The 20,605-nt window shown below is 38.5% G+C and overlaps 2 protein-coding genes across 5 annotated transcripts in view; both read right to left on the minus strand.

The window, feature by feature from the left end:
• Window positions 1–6: 6 nt before the first annotated feature.
• Window positions 7–11,165, minus strand: SCML1 (Scm polycomb group protein like 1). 4 transcript variants are annotated; one of them, XM_006911633.3, is made up of 6 exons: window positions 11,034–11,165; window positions 6,710–6,851; window positions 5,430–5,513; window positions 4,864–4,938; window positions 1,697–1,801; window positions 7–1,307 (listed from the first exon to the last, which is right to left on the minus strand). In XM_006911633.3, exons 2-6 carry the CDS (start codon window positions 6,737–6,739, stop codon window positions 726–728), a joined length of 876 nt encoding a protein of 291 aa, XP_006911695.1. In that variant the 5' UTR covers window positions 6,740–6,851; window positions 11,034–11,165; the 3' UTR covers window positions 7–725. The 4 variants fall into 4 exon arrangements, with proteins under 4 accessions (XP_006911695.1, XP_006911694.1, XP_015444649.1 ...); XM_006911632.3 differs by having other exon boundaries at window positions 4,864–4,941; window positions 11,034–11,163; XM_015589163.2 differs by lacking the exon at window positions 5,430–5,513 and having other exon boundaries at window positions 4,864–4,941; window positions 11,034–11,164.
• Window positions 11,166–13,768: 2,603 nt separating this feature from the next.
• Window positions 13,769–20,605, minus strand: part of NHS (NHS actin remodeling regulator) — a gene marked incomplete at its 5' end in the record, with an annotated part of 334,315 nt that continues 327,478 nt past the window's right edge. Inside the window, 3 exons of the mRNA XM_025046607.1 lie at window positions 13,769–16,388; window positions 19,105–19,231; window positions 19,525–20,598. Coding sequence (XP_024902375.1) covers window positions 15,779–16,388; window positions 19,105–19,231; window positions 19,525–20,598 — 1,811 coding nt within the window. The remainder of the gene's footprint in view (window positions 16,389–19,104; window positions 19,232–19,524; window positions 20,599–20,605) is intronic.

A 20,605-nucleotide genomic window follows, 5' to 3' on the forward strand; every position in this document is an offset into this window, starting at 1 on the left:
CGAAGCTCTCATGAATTCAATATGGACATTTTCAGCATTACTCTTTAAATTTCTCTCTTAAAACTTAAATGCTTATCTGAATTTTGAAGAAAACAAGATTATTTTCTGCTTAGCTAAGTTAGAAGTAACATTAACATTATATTCAATACCTCTCTCAAGTTTAATTGCTAGTAATAGATATTTTGGCTGAAGGGTTATATGTTGAAAAAAGACATAACTGAGCCATGAAACAATTTAAGTGCTCAGACCTCAAATAGTTTTGGCTGTGCTGTTCACTAAGTTGCACTGAAATTTCTTTGTGTCTAGACAAGTTTTTGCTTACTCAACCAGAGCACGCAGCTCCCCAAAGTTAGTGTGTGATAAGAGGTGGATTTTGTAATTCGCTAGGCAGATTTGTGTCTCTCACCAAGGACTGTCAACTCAAGTTTAATCTTTTTTTGTGTGAAGTAGACACAGGTGTACCTCTTCTTTCCCATCATCTGGGTTCTGGCCATTTTAGGGACATTTTGAGTATTTACTCAGGGAAACGGTAAAGAAAACAAGGCTAAAAACTCACAATGGGATCATTATGAGTATTAGTGGAGAAGGGTGATATCAGTTGATTAACACAGTGTCTGGGACACTCAATAAATATGGCATTATTATGAATATCACCCAAACCAGTCCTCAAAATATGAAACGAAAGGCTTCCACTAGCTTGCACCAAGGATGTTGTGGAATTTAGGTTAAACAGTGAGACTTGTGATATGTGTCATACCACACTCACTGAAGCCAGTAGGGTCGCAGAAAGATGGGGGAGGAGTATGGTCAAGGCTCTTATCTTCCAGCAAAGATGGGTAAGCCATCATCTCAGGGTCTTGAGCTGGACTGGGTATGTCGTGGTCCAGCGCGGGTGCAGACATTGTTATGGAAGGCTGGGCAGATAAGAGACTGCTGGTGCTTTGAGCCCCTGGGCTGGAAAAGCAGGGCAGGTTAGGGCAGCTCTGCGTTGTCTCATTGGGTGAATAATACGACTGATATGAATTTGTGAAGACAGACGGAATCGATGGACTCTGGCTGAGGCTCAGCTCCTGATCCTGGTACAATGATTCCCGGTCCCGGTCTGGGGAACCCTCTGACTGGTAAGGTGATCCTATATCGTTGATCTGGGAATTTTGTGGCCTTGCTACTGGTGAAGTTGGGCTGTAACTTATAGGATAAGACGCTGAAGAAGGAGAAGCAGAAAGCTCCTTCTTCTTCGTTTTCTGCACTCTCGTCTTTCTAGAAATCTGGTAATTATATTTTTTGTATGCATATCCAAGTGGCTTCTGAAATGACACAAACCCAGCATAATAAAATAACTGTGAGCAAAAAAGGAAATTAGTAAATACATTAATATTTAATTTCCATGCAACATTCGTTTCTATTATTAAAGATTAATGTTCTATTTTTATTATACAATTTTTATTCCCCTCCAATCCTATTTTAATTGTATTTTATACACTATGATTATAAACATAAAAATACCCATTATCGATACATTTCTTAAACCTAAACTTTTAGCATTCTTCCAACAGAGCTTTAGCCTCCCATCTGCTGCTACAGTAAGTATAGATCAGCCTTGCAATCTCAATTATTAGTTCTCTCTCACTTCTGACAGGCATCATCAGAAACTAGAAGTTTATTACAGTTGTGAAAATATTTTTATAACACTTACACGAATTTGCCACAATGATTTCACACGAGCACGGTGAATTTTTGAAACCTTTCCATTAATGATATCAAACTTCTTATCCAGGTTTTGAACAGCAGTGTGGATGTCCTATAATAATACAAACTATTAGCAGTTCGATTTCAAAAGAAAAGTAATATAAAAGAAAATCCCAATAAGCCAAATTTTGCCTGCCAGGAACAAGAAAGTTCTCAAGCCATTAGAAATTTCTTGTCTTCCACTTGATACCTGGTTACTGGTGACATAAGGAGCCCAACCTCCTATGCATCTACTCCATGTCATACAGGCATTTTAAGCAGCTTTAATTTCAGAAAGTAAATGTACCACAATTCCTATAACCCATCACATTTATGATGGAGTCATTTTACATCAAAGAAGATGTTATTTTAGGAAAGAAATTTTCTCATCTGCTAAAAGGCCAAAGAGCCTCTTTCCATATGATGGCGGCATGAACTAATAGGCAGTGAGCATTCCACTCTGGAAAGAACAGTGAGCCAAATAAAACAGACGTGACTGTTGGCTTCGATGTATTTTAAAATCATGCAATCAACAATTAACCTTGTAAAGTCTTTGAGTACACATTCCCTATATGCCAATCAGGTATGTGACTGATAAAGCCTGAGAATTCTTGAAATACACAGCAATTTCATTAGAGCAAAAAAATACACTTAAATAAGAGGCTAGGACCATTTCCTCATTCATTTATTCTAATAAACATTTATTGAGGGCCTAACACCTGTCAGAACTACTATGCTAGATGCTGGAAACATACACATTAAGAAAAGAAAAAAACAGCTCCTGTCCTAACAAACTCCCATTTTAGCTGGAGAGAGGGACAAGTAGAGATGATTTCAACAGAGAAAGTGATTAGCAGCCTGGAGCAGTGGTTCTCAAAGTGTGGACCATTGACCAGCAGCATCAGTCTCACCTACTAGCTTGTTGGAAATGCAAAATCTCTCACCCCAGACCTAAGGAATTGGGAACTCTGAGAGTGGGGCAGCGATCTTTGTTTTTACAAGCCTCCCAGGTGATTCTGATGCACAATTAAGCCTGAGACCCACTGGCCTAAAGCACTGAGGTAAATAACGCAGGCTCTAGGGGAACACGGTTGAGTTTAAATACTACAGTTCTGCCATATTGTTTCTGTGACCTTGGTCAAGTTACTTTACTTCTCTATGCTTCGATGTTCTTAAGTATAGTATCGGGATGAAAAACAGAATTCTCTTGAGAATTAAATGATGTGCTATAGTATTATGTTTATAGTAACATAATAAGAATACTACATGATGACTGGTCCAATAGTGCTCAATCATCTATTAATATTAATAATATTATTATGACTACTTTGGCACAGTAAGAGCAGGCTAAGTGTGCACAGAAGAGTAAAACCTAACCCAGGTTGGCAGTTGTGGGAGGCTTTTCAGAGAAGGAGATGTCTGTGTTGAGAATTAACAAATGAGAAGGTGTCATTCACTAGTTAAAGATACATGGAAGGGCATATAAAACAGAAGGAACAGTACATTCAAAAATATCCAGAGAGAAAACAGGAAATTGAATGTTTAGATAGTGAACATAAATGACATTCAAAGAGCTGGGTTATTAAGGGAGGGAGAGAGAAAGAATGACAGCTAAAGAGGGATGGGAGGCTGAAAGAAGTGACTTTTTTTAAACCATGGGAGAATATGCTGAGAGTGATAGAGACAGAGCTGAAGATATTAGAGAGGGATGACCAAATGAAGGGAGCACAGGGAAGGAGGGTCAGATGCAGACGCCAGGGAAGAGTTAGCCTTACAGAGGACGACACCTTCCCCATCTGAATGGTCGGGAAGGAGGTCTGGGGCTAAACCTGGCCTGCACCTGGAGGGATGGATCCCAGGCAAGTTTGTTGACTGTGGGGAGAGGAATCGAGACAGAAGAATTTCTGCTCCACACCTTCCAATTTCTCCATTTAAAAAAGAGGTGAGGATTGGGGTGTCTGGAGCTCGTGGGGGATGGAACAGGGAGCTGACTAGAGAGCTGCTGAAGGATTACAGGGCAGCAGACGGGTCCCAGCAGAAATCCTCCCCTCTGCTTCCCAGCCTGGACAAGACCGAGGTTCTACTAAAGAGGATACGGGGATAGGAAGAAAAAGAAAAGATGGAAGTGCTGCACCGTGTGGTCCAGACTGATGAGGAAAGAAGCTGAAGAAAGGAGACAGCTAGCACATCAGGAGAAACAGAGTGGGTCCCTTATACCCCATTTCAGGGGTGACTCTGGAACCTGAGCATTTCTTAACGTAATTGCTATACCCCACCGCATCCACATCCTGCGTGACCGCTCAGAAGGCCCTGGCAGAGCAGTGTCCACCTAGGTCGTCATGGATGCTTATGCGAGGCAAGCCTGGGGTATAGCCCTGCTCAAAACCAGAGCCCCCTCCCTCCCCACTACAGCCCACCCTCTGTACATCCTTCCCCAGAAGACTCGGTATATTCCCTTTAAGCACTGTACTTCTGTTCTCAGTGATAATGATGATAAAGACTCGCAGAAATATTCTTTACTTTTCAAAGTAGCTTATTATATTCAAGACACTCGATACGTTCAGAAACATTTTTTATAAAATAAACTTTCATTACCTCTAGGGTATGCAGCTTGCAAAATCCTTGATAATTATATACTGCTATCATTCTCTACCAACATGCTAATTTTTAAAAAATCCTCTCAAAACTATGTAAGATATACTCTTGTAAAAACAGTGGTAAGCTGTCATTTTGTTTCAATTGAGACATCTTGAAATGCATTTAGGTACGTACTAAACTTCATCCAAATCAGCCACTTTCCTTTAAAGATTTTATAGGGAAAATTAATTCAATATTGAGCAATCTAGATCAAAAAAGACATAACTGCATCTGACCAATTAAGGGCTATTTTAAAAAAAACTATAAAAATCTACACATTGCTATTGCAAAATTTTCACCTGGAGATGCTATTCAACTAGAAATTGTTAAAAAAGTTATCACAATGGGGTGATAATCATAAATAATACAGCAAACTTTCAATTAATTGTATACTTTTTCTTTACATGAGATAAAGAGAATTTTTATTCTCTTTATCCTAATATTTATCTTTACCTTAATATTTTAGAAAACTACATTTGAGAGACAGAGCTTTTGTACCTGGCAATGAGTCAGAACATCCTGAATTGTATTTGGTTGCTCTTCGACGAAGGATGCCTCAGACTGGGCACTTTCCTGCTAAAATTATAAAAGTGATTAATGCTTTACTTCTGTAAGAACCAAACTGAACAATAGGGAAAAAAACCCAACACTTTATATTTATTTATTTAAATTGTTGTTATTTTCACCAACTTTTCAAAGAGTTTCAGAAGTCTTAATCTAAAGCAGAGATGAAATTAAGTAAGACTCATATTAATATGAGAATGGAGATAATGCTAATTAAGAGAGAAAGTAAGGAAAGAATTTATTATATCAGAAGGACCTACATTTAGAATTTTGTACTGAAAATGAGTAAACTGGTCTGAATTTCCTACTATAGAAGGAAAAGAGGATAGTAAAATGGTTGGATGCCCACTGTCTAATGAAAGGAAGCAAACAAATTCAGGAGAGAATATTTTTTTGGCTGTGGTTTAGAGGCGTTCTGTAGCATATGAAGAATTTAAATTTTTTCCCTTAAAATTGTTAAGTGTTACTATATTTGGCAAATGCCAATTACTATTACTTACATCATTAACACATGTAGTATTTGGTTCAAATGCATAAAGAACACTGTTGTTATCATCATCACAAGCAGATATTCGAGTTCTTACCTAAGGAAGATTTATTAACAAATTAAAAGGAAAGATGGAAGATAGAACTGAAAGAAGAATTGAGGACTTCGATCTCACCTTCAGGAAGCACCAAAAGCTATTTGTGATATCAAAGGACCTTTGTCCATTGTAAACACTATGACTACAAGAAAAGATGTACCTATAAAACTGTTTCCTCATTAACCCAACTACAGTTAGGACATCATTTCCATTGAGCTGAACTTCCTGTGTACCTTGGGGTAGAGAGCCTAGTTTTCTAGTAACCTGACACCAGAACTGCTGTAAAAAATATATATTTCTAACCACAAAGAACCATGCTACATGGCTTTTGATTTTTTAAATAATCTAACAGTGCCACTCTGTGGATAAAATAGGAAACACTTAAGTGCCTATTTCTTTATAAATTAATTTCTAAATCACCTTAGAAATTTTTTTTTAAGATACAGGGTATAAATAAATAAACAGTAAATAACCATTAAATTTCATTTAATAACTCTTTATTCTAAGAATTAATTATAAACTATAGGAATAATTTTAAAGTAAACACACTTAGAAGCTATATATGTCTGTTTCAAAAGATGTCAAAATAATATGGAACTGCTATAGATTTGTACTTAATAAAAATATACTATCTTATCCTTGCATACTGCCTTATGCTTTTCCAAGTATTTTTATATACTTATGTTAGAAAAAAATGACTTGGTAGGCAATTAACATAATCTCTCAAGATGAAAAATGTTAGGGCTGATAGAAGTTAAGAGAATTGCCTATACTACTTAAGTGACATTACTATCCACATCCTTATGTAAGTAAAGAAATGTCTTTTCTGTTAAGCCAAATTATATATAGCTTCATAATCTATATTTCTATTTAACTTCAGGGATCAAGAAACAAAGCAGAATGCGACAGAAATGTTCAAGACCACAACCACATTGAAAAACTGTTTGGCAGGTTCTCATAAAGTCAAAATTCCATCAACCTATGACCTAACAATTCAACTCCTGAATTGAATAACCCCAAAGAAATGTTAGTATCTGTTCACAAAAAACTTGTACATGAATGGTCATAGCAGCTTTATAGATCACTGTAAAAACTCGTGAACTATAAACTTACAATCTCTGAATTTCACTGTGTGAAATTAAATTTCGAAAATAAATGAAAAGAACAAGGACAGATTTTCAATCTGAAATACAAACCACATCGACGTCACTGGAGCAGCTAGACATCTTTGTGCAATAGAAGCAACTTCACTTCCTCTGAGTTTAATTAATGTTAAACTTGCTGGAGGGTTTATTTGTAAAATTGCTTGGTCACCTATGACTGGTAAACCTTCTACTCCTGAAAAGTAATGCATAAAAAAGTTACTTTACACACTACCTTAATAAACTTAGCATGGCTATCTTCTCACAGTGCCAACTCAAAATGAACTGGAGTCCTCGTTGAATTTTAGGAAGTGACAAAACGAGAAAATTTCCATTTGTGACTTAGAATTAACCTTTAAAAATTAAAGGGCTATATTGCCCACACCTAGGAATAGGTTTCAAGATCAAACACGGTTCCAAATCGTGAAGTGAATGCTTTACGATTTAAAGGGTACAGAGTAAATGCTGAAACAAGAAAACAGGGTTCCTGATAGCTTCTGTAAAGGACTCTCCACAGGCTTTTTACTTAGGGAGGCAGCAGACCTCCAAACGTGAGTGAGGAGTCTGTTCTAGCTTGGGCCCCCACCATACCGTGGGTTGGGCAGACCACTCAAAATCCAGGTGAAAACTAACATGATCTCTACAGTCACTGCAGTGCTAAGATTATGATTGCTTCAGCAGTTCATTTTATATTAAACCTAAATAAATATAAGCCAAAAAATCTTCTGGAATTATGTAGGCTTGGTTATGGTTCCGAGTCATTTAACTCTGTAACTAGAAAAAGACACGGAGTGTGATGCAATCATATTCTATCTTGTAGTAGGGATTTGAACCCTGGCCTCACAGTACCGAAAGGGGTGCATTAATGAGAACACTGGTTTCCTTTATCCACCTGAGCCAGAGCAGTAATGACAGTCTGAATGAAGGGAGAATTAACTTTCAAGTTAGATATATGCAGGCTAATATTGGAAATTTTTAAGCTATAAAATACCTCCAATTTGAGCTATAACTTCGACCAAATTTTACTTTTCTAGACTATGTGTATATTTTTTCTCATTATAAGACTAATTCAAGCTATAAACAATTAAACTGATATTTTGAGGCAAAGGAAGACTACACAGCAATAAGAATAAACTAGCTATTGCTACACACGAGGATGAATCTCATCACTAGAACGCTGAGTAAAAGCTAGACACACAAGAGAATATAATATATGATTCAACTGATCTAAAGCTCAAAAACAGGCACAAGTAATCAACAACGGGAGTCTTTCCAAACCAATACCTTTAGATACACCACAGTCACTTTAACAACTTCTTAGTTTCCTATCATGCAGATAGGCCATGATTCATTTAACCAGTCCCTGATTCATGGATAGCTAAGTTACGTCTTGCAAAGAACACCAAAGTACAGGTACTTGAACTCTCACAAAATGAGAATAGCAAATTAAAGTTTCTTAACTCTAATAGTATTTCTTAGACTCTCACTGTATTTCTAACACTTTTGTTTTATAGTTTATATATATAATTTTTCATTAAATGTAGTTTCACTATAGAAAATTTGGAATATACCACAAGGTACAGATAATATCTATGAGATTTTACTGCTTACTCTTCCGGGCAATGTTCTAAGCACTTGATGTGTGTTAACTCATGTAGTATTCCTGACAACCCCACAGGGAAGCTCTATTATTATTCCCATTTTCCTTAAGAGAAATCTGAGGTAAAGAAAGTTTAAATAATTTACCCAGGTCTCATTGCTAGTTAAGTGGTGCTGTCTGGCTCCAGAGTCTACGTGCCTTACTCCTTCCTTATTAAAATCATATGGCATCCCTTCTATAAACAATAACAAAAAAATCCAAACTCCTATTAAAGCCTGCAAGGTCCTTACACAGTTAGGAGCCTCCACACCTCTCAGAGGTCACTTCTTACCACTTGTCCCCTTGCTCTAAGCCTAAAATTTGACCATCTGTCCTTTTATAGACAAATTTGCCAACCACTGTTATAAGCTCTCACAATCAGACAATTCTCTACTGGGTTAATTACCATGCTGCTAAAATTGGCTGCAGTTAGACACAGAAGCAGCAGGCATCGAGTCCACCACTGGACTCCCAAAATTTCTACCTCTGAGGCCCATTCACAACTCAACACCAATCTTGCACTCTTAGAACTTCTCGCTCCTGTCATGTCCTCTTGCTCACAATACACTGTCATCTCTCCAGCTGACAGAACCTATTCAGCTTCAGGTTGCATCTCCACAAAGCAAAGGTGCTATGTCACCTCATCTGGAAGTGACAAAAAAATACTACCAAAACACTCACACTTTAATGCTTTTAAGGCAACTGTCACACACTGGCTAGTTACACGAGAGGCAACTTCAAAGCTTGGGGCCAGAAAATCTGGGTTTGGGTCCCGGCTCCTCCACTTACTAGCTGTGTAACTTTAGACAACTTTCTTAATTTCTCTGTGTTTTAAAAAATATGTAAAATGGCGATAATAATACCAACTTCATGGAATTATGAAGATTAAACGAATTAATATATGTCAAGTGCTTAGAAAAACGACTGGTATAGCAAGGGCACCCACTGTTGGCTACTATCTTTTTTATTACTTGGGTATTCACAACATCCTCTCAACAGAACTGTTCATCATGGAGCACATATACCACAAATCCTCAGGGTCATAACATGTAATTTTCATTCACACTGCACCTATACACCGCAGATAGAGCAATCATTTATTGTAAATGAATTTAAAGTGCCAGGGCACAGTGCAAAGATCTGAGCTTTAAGAAATACTCAAATCTAAGACCGAATTGCAAAAACTGCTATTTTGCTTTAGGCGGGTATTTAATCTTTCTGTACCTCAATTTTTTAACCCGTAAAGTTGAAATAATATCTATCTACTTCACAAAACTGTGAAGACCAAATGGCACAGTTAAGCACTCAGCATGTCTGGTTCATAGCAGGCACAGTATAAATTTTATTTCCCTTTTTACTTCTTCCCACAGGGAAAATAAAGTTTCGGCAACATTTTCTTAGAGCCCAACCATGACTAGATTATGCAAAATTAATGAACATAATTCGTTACATTCGAAATCCTGAAAAAGTCGTTTATTTAAAATGAAGCCCATTTAGATTTTACCTCAGAAAATCTAAACTCTTGATAACGTAAGAACAAAAAGCCATCTGGTTTTTTAAAGACATTTAAGACACTAGAGACACTTAAAAAATTTTTTTTAAAGTCATTTGAAGATTCTGCTCCTAAGGTACAAGGCATTCATTTCCCATGAACTTATTACAACGATAAGGGATGAAAACGGCACGTCACCCAAAAACAAAACTGCACAGCAAAACAGGGCAGACTACAACAGGCAGACGACTGCGAAAAAATTTTTTAAACAAAACTGTGTGCCAATACACTAAACAATCACTTTCTAAAACTGCTATCAGGACTCTCAAAAGCAGCCCTTCTACTGTCCATATCAAACTTTAGATGACTATGAAATCCACCAGATGGCGGACAATGCCGCCCAAACTGTATCCCATCGCCCGGCACTGAATGGAGCCCAGGCCCTTCTTTATAAAACGCTGTACAGAAAAGTTGTTTGCAAAAACCATGATTTGTAAACATTAAACCAATTTAAAACCTCAGAGCCGTCTGAATTTGGGGAGAGCCGGGGAGGGAGGGAAGCGATCCCCAAAAGATTTAGTTATCAAACGATCGTGCTCAACCTACATCTTTATTCTTTCTTCTCGTTTACGAACTTAAAATAAAACATCGAGACTACATTATTGTCTTTAATAAAACGCGGTTACCATCAAAGCTCCAAAACGTTTTAATATCAAAAGACGTTACGAAAAATCAACTCGCCAATTTATCAATTTAATTTAATCTCAAAATTCTAGTCTGAGAATCTTGGTCTTTTCTCGTCCCTCCCCCCGCCTCCCCCACACGCCTCTGCCAAGGAAGAGAAGAGAGTGAAAAAAGATCTTGTTCCCAAAAGTCAGCACCAACTACTCAACAAGTGGCAAAATTTCAAAAGCTCACACGCTCTGGCATCCCGGGAGAGGCGGTGGGAACCACCCGAACCACCCCGAATTACCACCCCGAACCACCCGAATTACCACCCCGAACCACCCCGAATTACCACCCCGAACCACCCGAAAACCCCAACCCACGCCACAGCAGCGCTGTAGAAATTTAAGTGTGGACTTGTTCTTCCAGAAAAGCAAATTTTTTCTCTTCCCTCAAGGCAAATCCACTCCCCCCGCCCCGGAGTTCCCAAGCCATTAAAGCCAAATCGCTCCTCAACTGCTACTTGTCCACATGCAAGACAAGAAAGCTCAAGGAGAAGAAAAATATGTCGCTGGTTAAACCTTTTCTGGCGACAGATCCTGTCACAACGGCCTCCGGAGGACACGGGAACCCGCTAGCGGTTTCCCGTCTCCTCGAGCGGCGACCGTTACGACTGTTACGACCGTTAGAACCCCTCGAGGTATTTAACGGTTTTCGCAGCGGAAGTCGAGTACGGACACGTGATGCGGAAGTCGGAAGCCCCACGCACGCTAAGGACGAATGCACGCCTCAGGGACCAGTCGTGGCACTCAGGATCTCACGCGAGCGGCCGAATACCGACCAATCCCGAGGCGGGGTGCGGGGCGTTGCTAGGGAAACAGCTAAGGGGCGGGGCTTTGCTTTCCACTGCGCAGCGGCAGTGCCGGCCTCCCAGGTTTCTGTTCGCGGAGGCTGGTGGGACGGGAACCGGACGCTAGAGCGCAGACGCGAGCCTTGTACTGTCGCGCGTGGGTTTTTGAAACTTTTAAAAAATGTAATTCCGCTGTTCCTCCTCCAATCACGCACCACAGACGTCGATGTTTATTGGATCCCTGGTGTACACGTCAGTTTTGGAATTTGAAGGGTCAGAACAGTGGGGCCTTAGCGACCAACCTCATTAATCTTGGTTTGGTACAAACAGGGAAAGTTTTTTTAAAAAGTTGTTACCTCAGGGTGGAGAGAGACCCTGGAGCCAGATTTGCTGGATTTGAACCGTAATCCTAACACTTAGTTGCTCTATGGCTTTGGGCAAGTCAAGTAACATCTCTGTGCTTCAGTTTCCCCATCTGTAAAATGGGCTTAACATGGGGAGTACGTGAATTAGAGTAAGCAAAGCACTTCATGCGAACTGGCACGTACATTTGCTATGCAATGAGTACCTGACATTATTTAATGGCACATTCTTACATATATCGAGGCTGCCTATCTTGGGAAGGAGGCACAGTGTGAGTACTTATCAAAAGCAAAGGTATTTCAAAATAAAGCCAAAAAACTTTTCCTAGGCCTAAGAGAAGAGCTACAAGGAAAGTATACCGGACATTGGGAGTGTGTTCTTTTTCCTCTCAAATACAAAGCTAGATTAGAGTCCACTATACAGTAGTTATAATCATTATTTTGCTCATACTTTTGCCATAGCAGTTCCTCTCCTTTATGACCAGTTTTCTATAAAACACTTGTGTTTGTGAAACCTCAACAATGCAATTACATAACAATGAAGAGAGAAACCAGTTGTTTTAATTGCAGTCACGTTTATTTGCAGTTTCTATACACACTTTCTAGGTAATCAAACTTTTCTGGTACATTTTTTTTGAGAGGGGTTCACAATGAAACTGTCACCATTTTTATACTAAAAATAAATACAAGACTTAAAGTGTTGCACAGCTCTAAAATATACAAAGGCTTGAATTGAATGTAAACGTTGAAAACATCTTACAAAAGAAACCGTTTTTGCAATTTAAAAAGTTCATATTTACAAATATTACAAAAATACAAAATGGATGCAAGTCCATAAACCATTGTCTTTTCGGCCAGCATGAACTGGTTCTAGTACCAAAATAGTTACACTGTAACCTTCTTCATAGTTTTAAATCTTTGTCATGATCTAGTTCTCTTAAGTCAGCCATCACTGCAGCAAATGTACTCACTGACCTTTGGCAAGAGCAAACAGTGTGTTTTGTTTGCTACAACTAGTCCATGTCCTCTACTTAGCCAAAAAATAAAAATAAAATAAAAAAAGTAAGGAAAAAGTTTCCCCCACACAACATAGACATGTTGTATAAACATAAAAGAACAAAAAAGTTAGCATCAGTGCAAACAACAGAAGAAAAGTTTGGATTGATGTTTTTACAATACCTAATGTGTGTACCCTGCTTCAAGATGGCAGTGATGTTGAAAACAGTCCTAAATCTTGGTTGTATATGTTACGTAATAAAGCCATGTAGAATATTCCAGATTACTAAGGAATTCCTTGCGTTTTTTTCACTCAGTTTGTTACTCAATACTCTTTTTCCACAGTGAATTTAAAATCCATCTTTATTTGGGTTTTTTAAATCTATGAAATATAAAATAGAGAAACTCTGCTATAGATTTTTAGAGTAAACAAAATAAGTAAAACTATATTATAAGGGTTAGTTCTGTGATCATTACATACAGAAGGTATCTTATTGCCTCACAATTCAAGTCAATATGTACTTTAAAATATATATGGTACCATTACTTAAATTAATGTCAATAATAAAAAGGTGACATATTTATTAAAGCCAATTCATGTGTTTTCTATTCAAGATTTAGAGTCACTTTTAAAGCGCACATACCTTTCTTTATGCTTAAAAAACCCCTAACTACACAAAAGTCATACTGCAAACGAACTGCTTTTATGAAAATTACAAAAGATCACCTATTGTGACTGGAAATGACTGTTTCTTACTGCATTTGTCTAAAAACTTTATTTTTAAAATTTTGCCAAGTGTACTTTTCAAAGCATGAGAAAAAGTTATTCATATTCCCATGTGGTGTCAAACAAACCATGCTGGTTTTCTTAACTTATCGGTTCCAATTAGAAATGATGTTCCATTTTTTTTCAAACCCCCAAACATTTTTTTTTAATAAAAAGTATAACACCTTTTAAATGTTCAAATGTACCCTTTACCAGGTAGCTTATCTATCCCAACACACACACACACACACACACATACTCTCTCTCTCACACACACACATGCACGAATACACTATACTCCACTAACTTTTACATTTCAATATTTTGGGTAAAAAACTCCCTCCTCTACCCCACCACCCCCAGCACCCATTTTACATACAAGAATGACAAGAAATTAAGAAACACGATTCGATAGTGAAAACAAATAGTAGAATCCAGACATGTTTTTTTTTCTTTCCAGACAAACAGAAAAACTGAACAGCAATCAGATTCTCAAATTCTCAATCTGCAAGATCTTAGGAAGTGTTTCTATTGAAAGACAGCATCTTCTTAGACCAGGCTTTCTCCTTCATATTGCATGAATTAAACCAAAACCACAAACTCCCTTTCACACATCCTATTTTCCCAAATACCACTTGCATAAGCTTAAAGCCAGATGCATATCAATTTCTTGGTAACTCTGGTATGTTCTATCATTCTAATCACATTCTATTCTTTTATAGGCCATATCCTTTCTTAGTTCTCTCTACTTTCTACCTTCTCCTATTCAAAACATAAGTACATAACTGCTTATATTTCTGACATCATTTCAAACATTAGCATCAGTTCATGTTAAAATCAGAGGTGTAAAAACTATTTGCAGATTTTAACTTGTAACTACATTTTTTCAGTTTTAAGACAAGAAAATTCAAGTAATTTCAAGTAATTCAGCTTGTTTCCCTGCCTTCATTTTATCAGAGCATGTGCCCTGACATTTCCTTTCCCACCCACCACCCCTCCCCTTTTGCCATCAAGCAGATATAGTAAAATCAGACAAAAACTCAGTTTTATGTAGCATTGTGAACCAGAGCTGTTCCCCATTCCCAGTTTAACAGTGAATATAAATAATGCATATACACACATACCTATTTCCCAACTACTTTGTTCACAGTGTCATATCTGTTAATTTTTAGGTAGCATGAATCTCATCAGCACAGAGAGAAAGCTTCACTGAAAACTCATTGCAGGTATTTACTGATAAATCAACAGCTCTGTGGCATGCTCATGTTTTATTTTTCTTAGTTAAAGAACCGGAGCTAATTGCTAGAATGTTTAAGGAGTTTAAAGATTATAGTCATTAGATTATGACTGTGTATGTCTCCAGTAGCCTAATATAAAACATAACCTAAAATTTACTACTATTTTCCCTATTCATTCTCTTTAAAGCAATCTGTTGAAAAATTAAAGTTTAAAGGACACTGTCAAATGCTGTTGCTCAGGGCTTTGTGTTGAGAATGATGATTTCTCTCATTGATTAAAAAAAAATCAAAAGCATGCTTCTCATTCTGTCCAAATTACCACGTGGCAAACCACAGCCACGTGATTACTACTATTAGCTTGTTTGGTGCTGCAATTTGTCACAAAAATGGTTAGGTCTGAATTCATTATTTTAAATTAATCACATTTCAGTAGATGACCTCAAGATTTCCTTTATTTTATCAGTTTAAAATTCATACTTGAGGTTTATCATTCAGAAATCATACTGGTGGACATTTAAATATGGTATTTGATATGAAAATGGTATTCACAGAATACAATTATTACACTTTATCTGTTGTGTTCTATAAACGGTGTGTGGTAGATAATTGGCCACATGTCCACTCGTCATTGATAAATCTATTTACACATTTTTATCAAAAATATGGTATTTACATGTGTGTAGTCCTTTCTTCTAAATTTTGCTTTAGTTCATTTTAATGTAAAAAAATACCAAACCTCCAGAGTAATTTTATCTTCTTAAGAATTATGACAGTGAGGGTTTTGTTTTCTGAATAGGCAGCTCTGGGAAAACTTTTTTCTAGGTTTCATGAAAAGCAGACATTTTTGAATTCTATATTATCAAAAAGAATACGATTGGGTAACTCAAACTAAGCTAAAGAAAAATATGAAAGACAGTGCAGCTACTTAAAAACATGGTAAATAATCAAGAAAGACCAAACCACCTTCCGTTTCTCCAGCAAATATTTAGGAATTCATTGGTAATATGTGATGGTACCCCGTGATGTGCTGACTTCTCTCTAGTCTTCTGTTCTGTTCCTCCATCCTCATATGACTAAGAGTTTTGGCTTTGACAGCAAGCCTGGCACAGGCAACCTAAGTTGAACTCTGGGAGGATCTGTCATCGTGTGGGCTCCCGTCGGAATTTTCCGTCTCGCCCTCAGAGATCGCCTGCATGGGCGCATTGTACAGCCTGCAGCGGACACTGTAGCGGCTGCTGCTGGCCGCAGGGGGCGCCCGGGAACGTCCAACCCTTGCTGATGCTGACGTGGCAAAATTCTTCGAGGAAAACCCTTCTGCATTAACTCGTGGGGAGCATGGAGAGAGTGGGGACAATGCCTCCAGCCCAGGTGCCCCCTGATGGGCCTCATGGGTGCTTTGGGGGGACTCAGCCGTGAGATCCCCAGGAGGTTTGGGCAGGATGGGACTCTTCAGGATCTCAGTGGCAGACATGCGGTAACTGGAATCTGAGCGACTGCCTTTCTTGAGGAGTAACAGCTTAAACTCTTCATTCGATGTGTTGGACTTTTTGGCATTTCGGTAGATGAGGCCAGGAGACCTGTGGCTGTTTGGGGCTGTCACACTGTTGTTGGGTGAAGTGACAGAACCAGCACCACTGCTGCTACTGCTGCCAAGGGAAGCTCTCGATTTGCTTCGAACAGACATGTCCCCGGAATCTTTTCTTCCAAGTACCTTCCTCTTGGACCTTTTAAGAAAAGGAAGACTCTCAGTCCAGATACATTTTTATGAAACTGAAAGTATTAAGTCGCATTCACACATCACCTTAAAGAGCATTTTGGTGCATCCTATCTGATTGGATGCGAAGCATTAGGGCTACAGAGATGAGGAGTAAGATACATTCTTCACCCTTGTAGCACTCACAGCCTGAGGGAAATTCTCTGATAATCAGTGCATATAGATTAGGTTCTGGAAATAACCATTTCAAACAATGGCTAATGTGGAGGCTAGGGCTCTAGAGAAGGACTTACTGAGATGTTTTACTATAAGAAAATACTACTCTTTGACTCCTGGACAGAGGGTAGGCAGCAAAGGACTGTAGCTTTCTCTTACTAAATCTGTCTCTGCAATACAGATAAAATACACTGATGCTTGGGGTTGGCTTCGAGTGAACACCAGAGGAGCAAAGCAGATGGAGGTGTGGAGGGGACAGGATCAGCCATAGATTGATGGTTGAGAAGCTTGGTGATGGATATGTGTGGTGTGTGTGTGTGGGGGGGGGGATGCATTATATTGTTCTGCCTGCTTTTTAAATTCCTCCACATAAAAAATTTCTTACATGACTTTTTAAATAAGTCATTCCATTTTTGGCTGCAAATAGCATTGTCCATAGCTGCCTAGGAACATCAATAGTGTATTAATCAGTAAGCCAACTTTCTGTGAGGAGCCGAGAACCTAGACCAACTATGGAGCTCTTAAAGGTCTGTACGATGTAAGCTCTCAAGAAAATAAAATGGACATGGACAATAGACTAGTGGTTACCAGAGTATGGGGGAGGAGGAGATAGATGAGGTAAAAGGGGTCAAATATGTGGTGACAGAAAGAAATCTAACTATAGGTGGTGAACACACAATGATATATATGTATATATATATGCTTTACTGTTAAATTGTACACCTGAAACTTACTGGATTTCATTAACTAATGTCACCATAATAATAATAAAAAGGAAAACAAAATCATTCTTGTCACTGTGCTGCACATAGGTTCATAGATAAGTCCTACGCAAATGCAAATCTAAGATTATGAAACTCAGTAAGGCTATCAAACATAGGCACCCATCATCATATAATTTCTCTTGATAAATAAACCAGTGTAAATTCAGTGAATCTTCATCCTGAATCAGTTCATTGATAGTATTGGCAACATGCTCTCTCACCAACCAAAAATTCCATAGGGTAGAGAAAAATGCCAGGTTTGCAATTGGAGACCAGCCTGATTTCAGTTTACTGAAACCTTTGTGGTTGTTATCCTGTGTATGCCAGTGTCCGACATTCCAATAGGGTAGGAGTTTTAAACTAATACTTGCTTTTAGCATCTACCATATTCTAGACACTAAAATGTTATATTGTCTTCATAATTGAATGTGTGAGCTATAGATATCCTTATTTCCAGTAAGGAAATAGGTACCGATGTTTTAACTGACTCAAGACTGGATAGGAAGTGGCGGCACTGGGATTCAATTCCAGGTCTTTCTGACTCAACTACTTATGTTCTGTCCACTGTTCCAGACACTAGCATTTGGATCTTTGGGGGTGAGAACTTGGCTTTTTAACTTACATAGCATTTTAGTGACTTGTCCTAAGGTTGAAGAGAAAGTGGGGTGAGAGGAATATAATAGGAGCTTAGGGGCAGATAAACTAATGATTCTCCAATTTCTGAATGGAGAAGTGTGCCTGCTAAGGTGTACACAGAAGGCATTTCTAATGGACTCTTTTTCGAAAAGTTGTTGAAGAGCAGTGTTCCTTCTTTATGAGAGAACCACATCAAGAGAAAACACAAGTTCCCTTAAAAAGCAGAATTCTTGGGGGGAAAACAATGGCAAGCTGCTTGCAAAGAACTTGCTTCAAAAAGTATAACTTCATGAGGCAGAAAAGACAGTCCCCAGGTTTTACCCATTGGCAGTCTGATCTCAGTCACCAAGGCCTAGTGGAAGAAGGCAGTCATAGCTATCAAAGGAGCAAACACAGCATGATTGGATAGCTCAGTCTGATATGGGTTTGCTTTCCAAGGGCTAGTTCCTGCTCTGTTCTTCAGTCACAGGTTGTAAAGAGTACGCTTGCAAATATGGGTATTGACCACAAGGATGCAGGAGGCAGATGAGAGCAGCATGGACACAACACTGTCCTGGAAAAGCAGCCCAGAGAACATCTACTATTCATGGGATATGGAGCATTCATTTTAGAGAAGTCCGGTGTTATTAAAAGAAATTTAAGTTTTAGGAAGAGAGGGGAGAAAAAGCAGTGATTAGTTGTTATGGGCTACGAAATGGGCAGGTTTTTAATACACCGTCTTGTCTAAAATTTGGGGCTCTGACCAGTGAATCAACTTACATTTATCTTTGCTAGTGTAGATGACAGCTTTGAGCATATTGTTTTAGGTTCAAGAAATTATTTAAAATCAAAGATTGCACTACAGTTTGAGATTTCACTTTAAATTACTTAACCACAAATTGTTTTCAAATAAAAACTTGTTCCAGAATGTCTTTCCTAGGGAAAAAACACCTTCCCTTAGCAGTTCTTATGAAAGTCTCTCGATTGAGGTCTATCCAGTTGATTTGGAAACATAACTTTTCTTTGCTTTTTTTTTTTCGTCGAATATATTACAAGAACACAAAGCTTTCACATATTTTCATTTGATGAGAATCACCATAAGAAGCAAAACCTTTGGTATTGTTACCTCACCTGTGAATGACTGCAAATAAATCTTCAGTTGTTCGAGGTTTGTTTGGAGACACAAACACACCATCCACTTCAGCCTGAGAGTCTTCACTAAGCGGTGAAATCATTGAGTCATCACTCAGTGACGATTCTTAAATTAAGAACAAAAGCAACTTTAGGAGGAAGTTACCTAGCACACTGCTAGGCTTCACTCACTCAGGGAACAAATAAACAGCAGTTCCCTTAACGCCATTTTTAAAATGAGGCGATATATCTATCACAGCATAGTCCCGTAATACCAAAAGTTTTTATCTCAATAGTTTTAATTAGTGAAAAAGAAATAGTGGAGGGAACCCAACACCCAGGGCTATACTGTGTTATGGGGAATGTAAGAAAGAAAAGTTTCAAGTGCCACGAGATCCCTTTCCATTGTGACAAACTGACCTTTCAATGAAACCTCATCCATACTTCCTTGGTTCTCCTCTGCTCCGCTGTTATCAGAGGCACTTTTGGCTGAAATACTTGAAGCAATATTTTCCTGCTCAGAACATTTTTCATAGTATGAATTTGCAGTTGATAGCTCTGCTTCATAGCTGATATTCCCAGGCACTTTGTCATGGTGGCGGCTAATCCCAAGTTGATGCTTAAGTTGACTGCTTATGTCTGTGTCTCTATTGGATGAGTGTGACTGAGATGTGAGCACATCCACAGATTCAATGTGTGCAACTTCTTCACGATCTACAGAGAATATCTTCTGGACCTGTGGTAGGGCTCTGTCTGGACCAGCTCCATATTGTAGTATTTTACCATCCAAATCATTTGGGCGGGCAGCAGAGACCTTCTGAAATCCTTCTGTGGGAAAGTCACCATTTTTACTTGGTCTGTTTTCTGGAATAGGCTCACTCTCCATATGTATTTGGTCTTTTGTGACACTTGAATCTAGCAGATTGCTATCAGCTGAGGTTACTGTTTCTGGATCACAATGACTCTTCACATCAAAAGTACACTTTTTTTCTAACTGTAGTTTATCCGGTCCCATCTCAACTGCAGAGGAGTCTAAAAAGGACAGAATGGTATCTTCAGTGGCGTACTGACGTGATATTGATTTCTTAGCCATATGTGGCCTAATCTTACCTGGAGACAGGGCAGCCATTGTGAGAGTGCTTTGCTCTAAGTAGGGGAGTTCTGTATTGTTGCCTTCTTTTTGCTTAACTTCTTCAGACTTACTGATGGACCGAAGGTTAACAGATTTCAGGACTGTCGGCGTAATTGCAAGGGACGGTGGTGGATTCGATCTCAGTGTTTCCCCTACTGTGTTCTGCTTATTATGACTAAAAACATGCAATGGGTGACGGTGGTGGAATGGTTTATTCAAGACATGAAGAGCACTTAGGTCAAGATGGGTAGGAGGTATAATTGGAAGTTCGAGATCTTTACTCAGTGACAGAGCTCCATCTTTTAAAGAGGGTTGCTGTAGTGAAGATTTCCTTTCTGGAACTTTCGGTTTTCTTTTGCTGCCTCCAGA

This window comes from Pteropus alecto, unplaced genomic scaffold (assembly GCF_000325575.1).
Source record: "Pteropus alecto unplaced genomic scaffold, ASM32557v1 scaffold23, whole genome shotgun sequence".
In the NCBI taxonomy this organism is placed as follows: Eukaryota; Metazoa; Chordata; class Mammalia; order Chiroptera; family Pteropodidae; genus Pteropus; species Pteropus alecto.

Coding starts and splice junctions, on each gene's coding strand:
- SCML1 (XM_006911632.3), bottom strand. CDS start 6,739: ATGTCTAGCTGCTCCAGTGACGTCGATGTG. Junction 4,942..5,429: donor ATACTACATGTGTTAATGAT/GTAAGTAATAGT, acceptor TTATAATTTTAG/CAGGAAAGTGCCCAGTCTGA. Junction 1,802..4,863: donor ATGTTCTGACTCATTGCCAG/GTACAAAAGCTC, acceptor GTATTATTATAG/GACATCCACACTGCTGTTCA.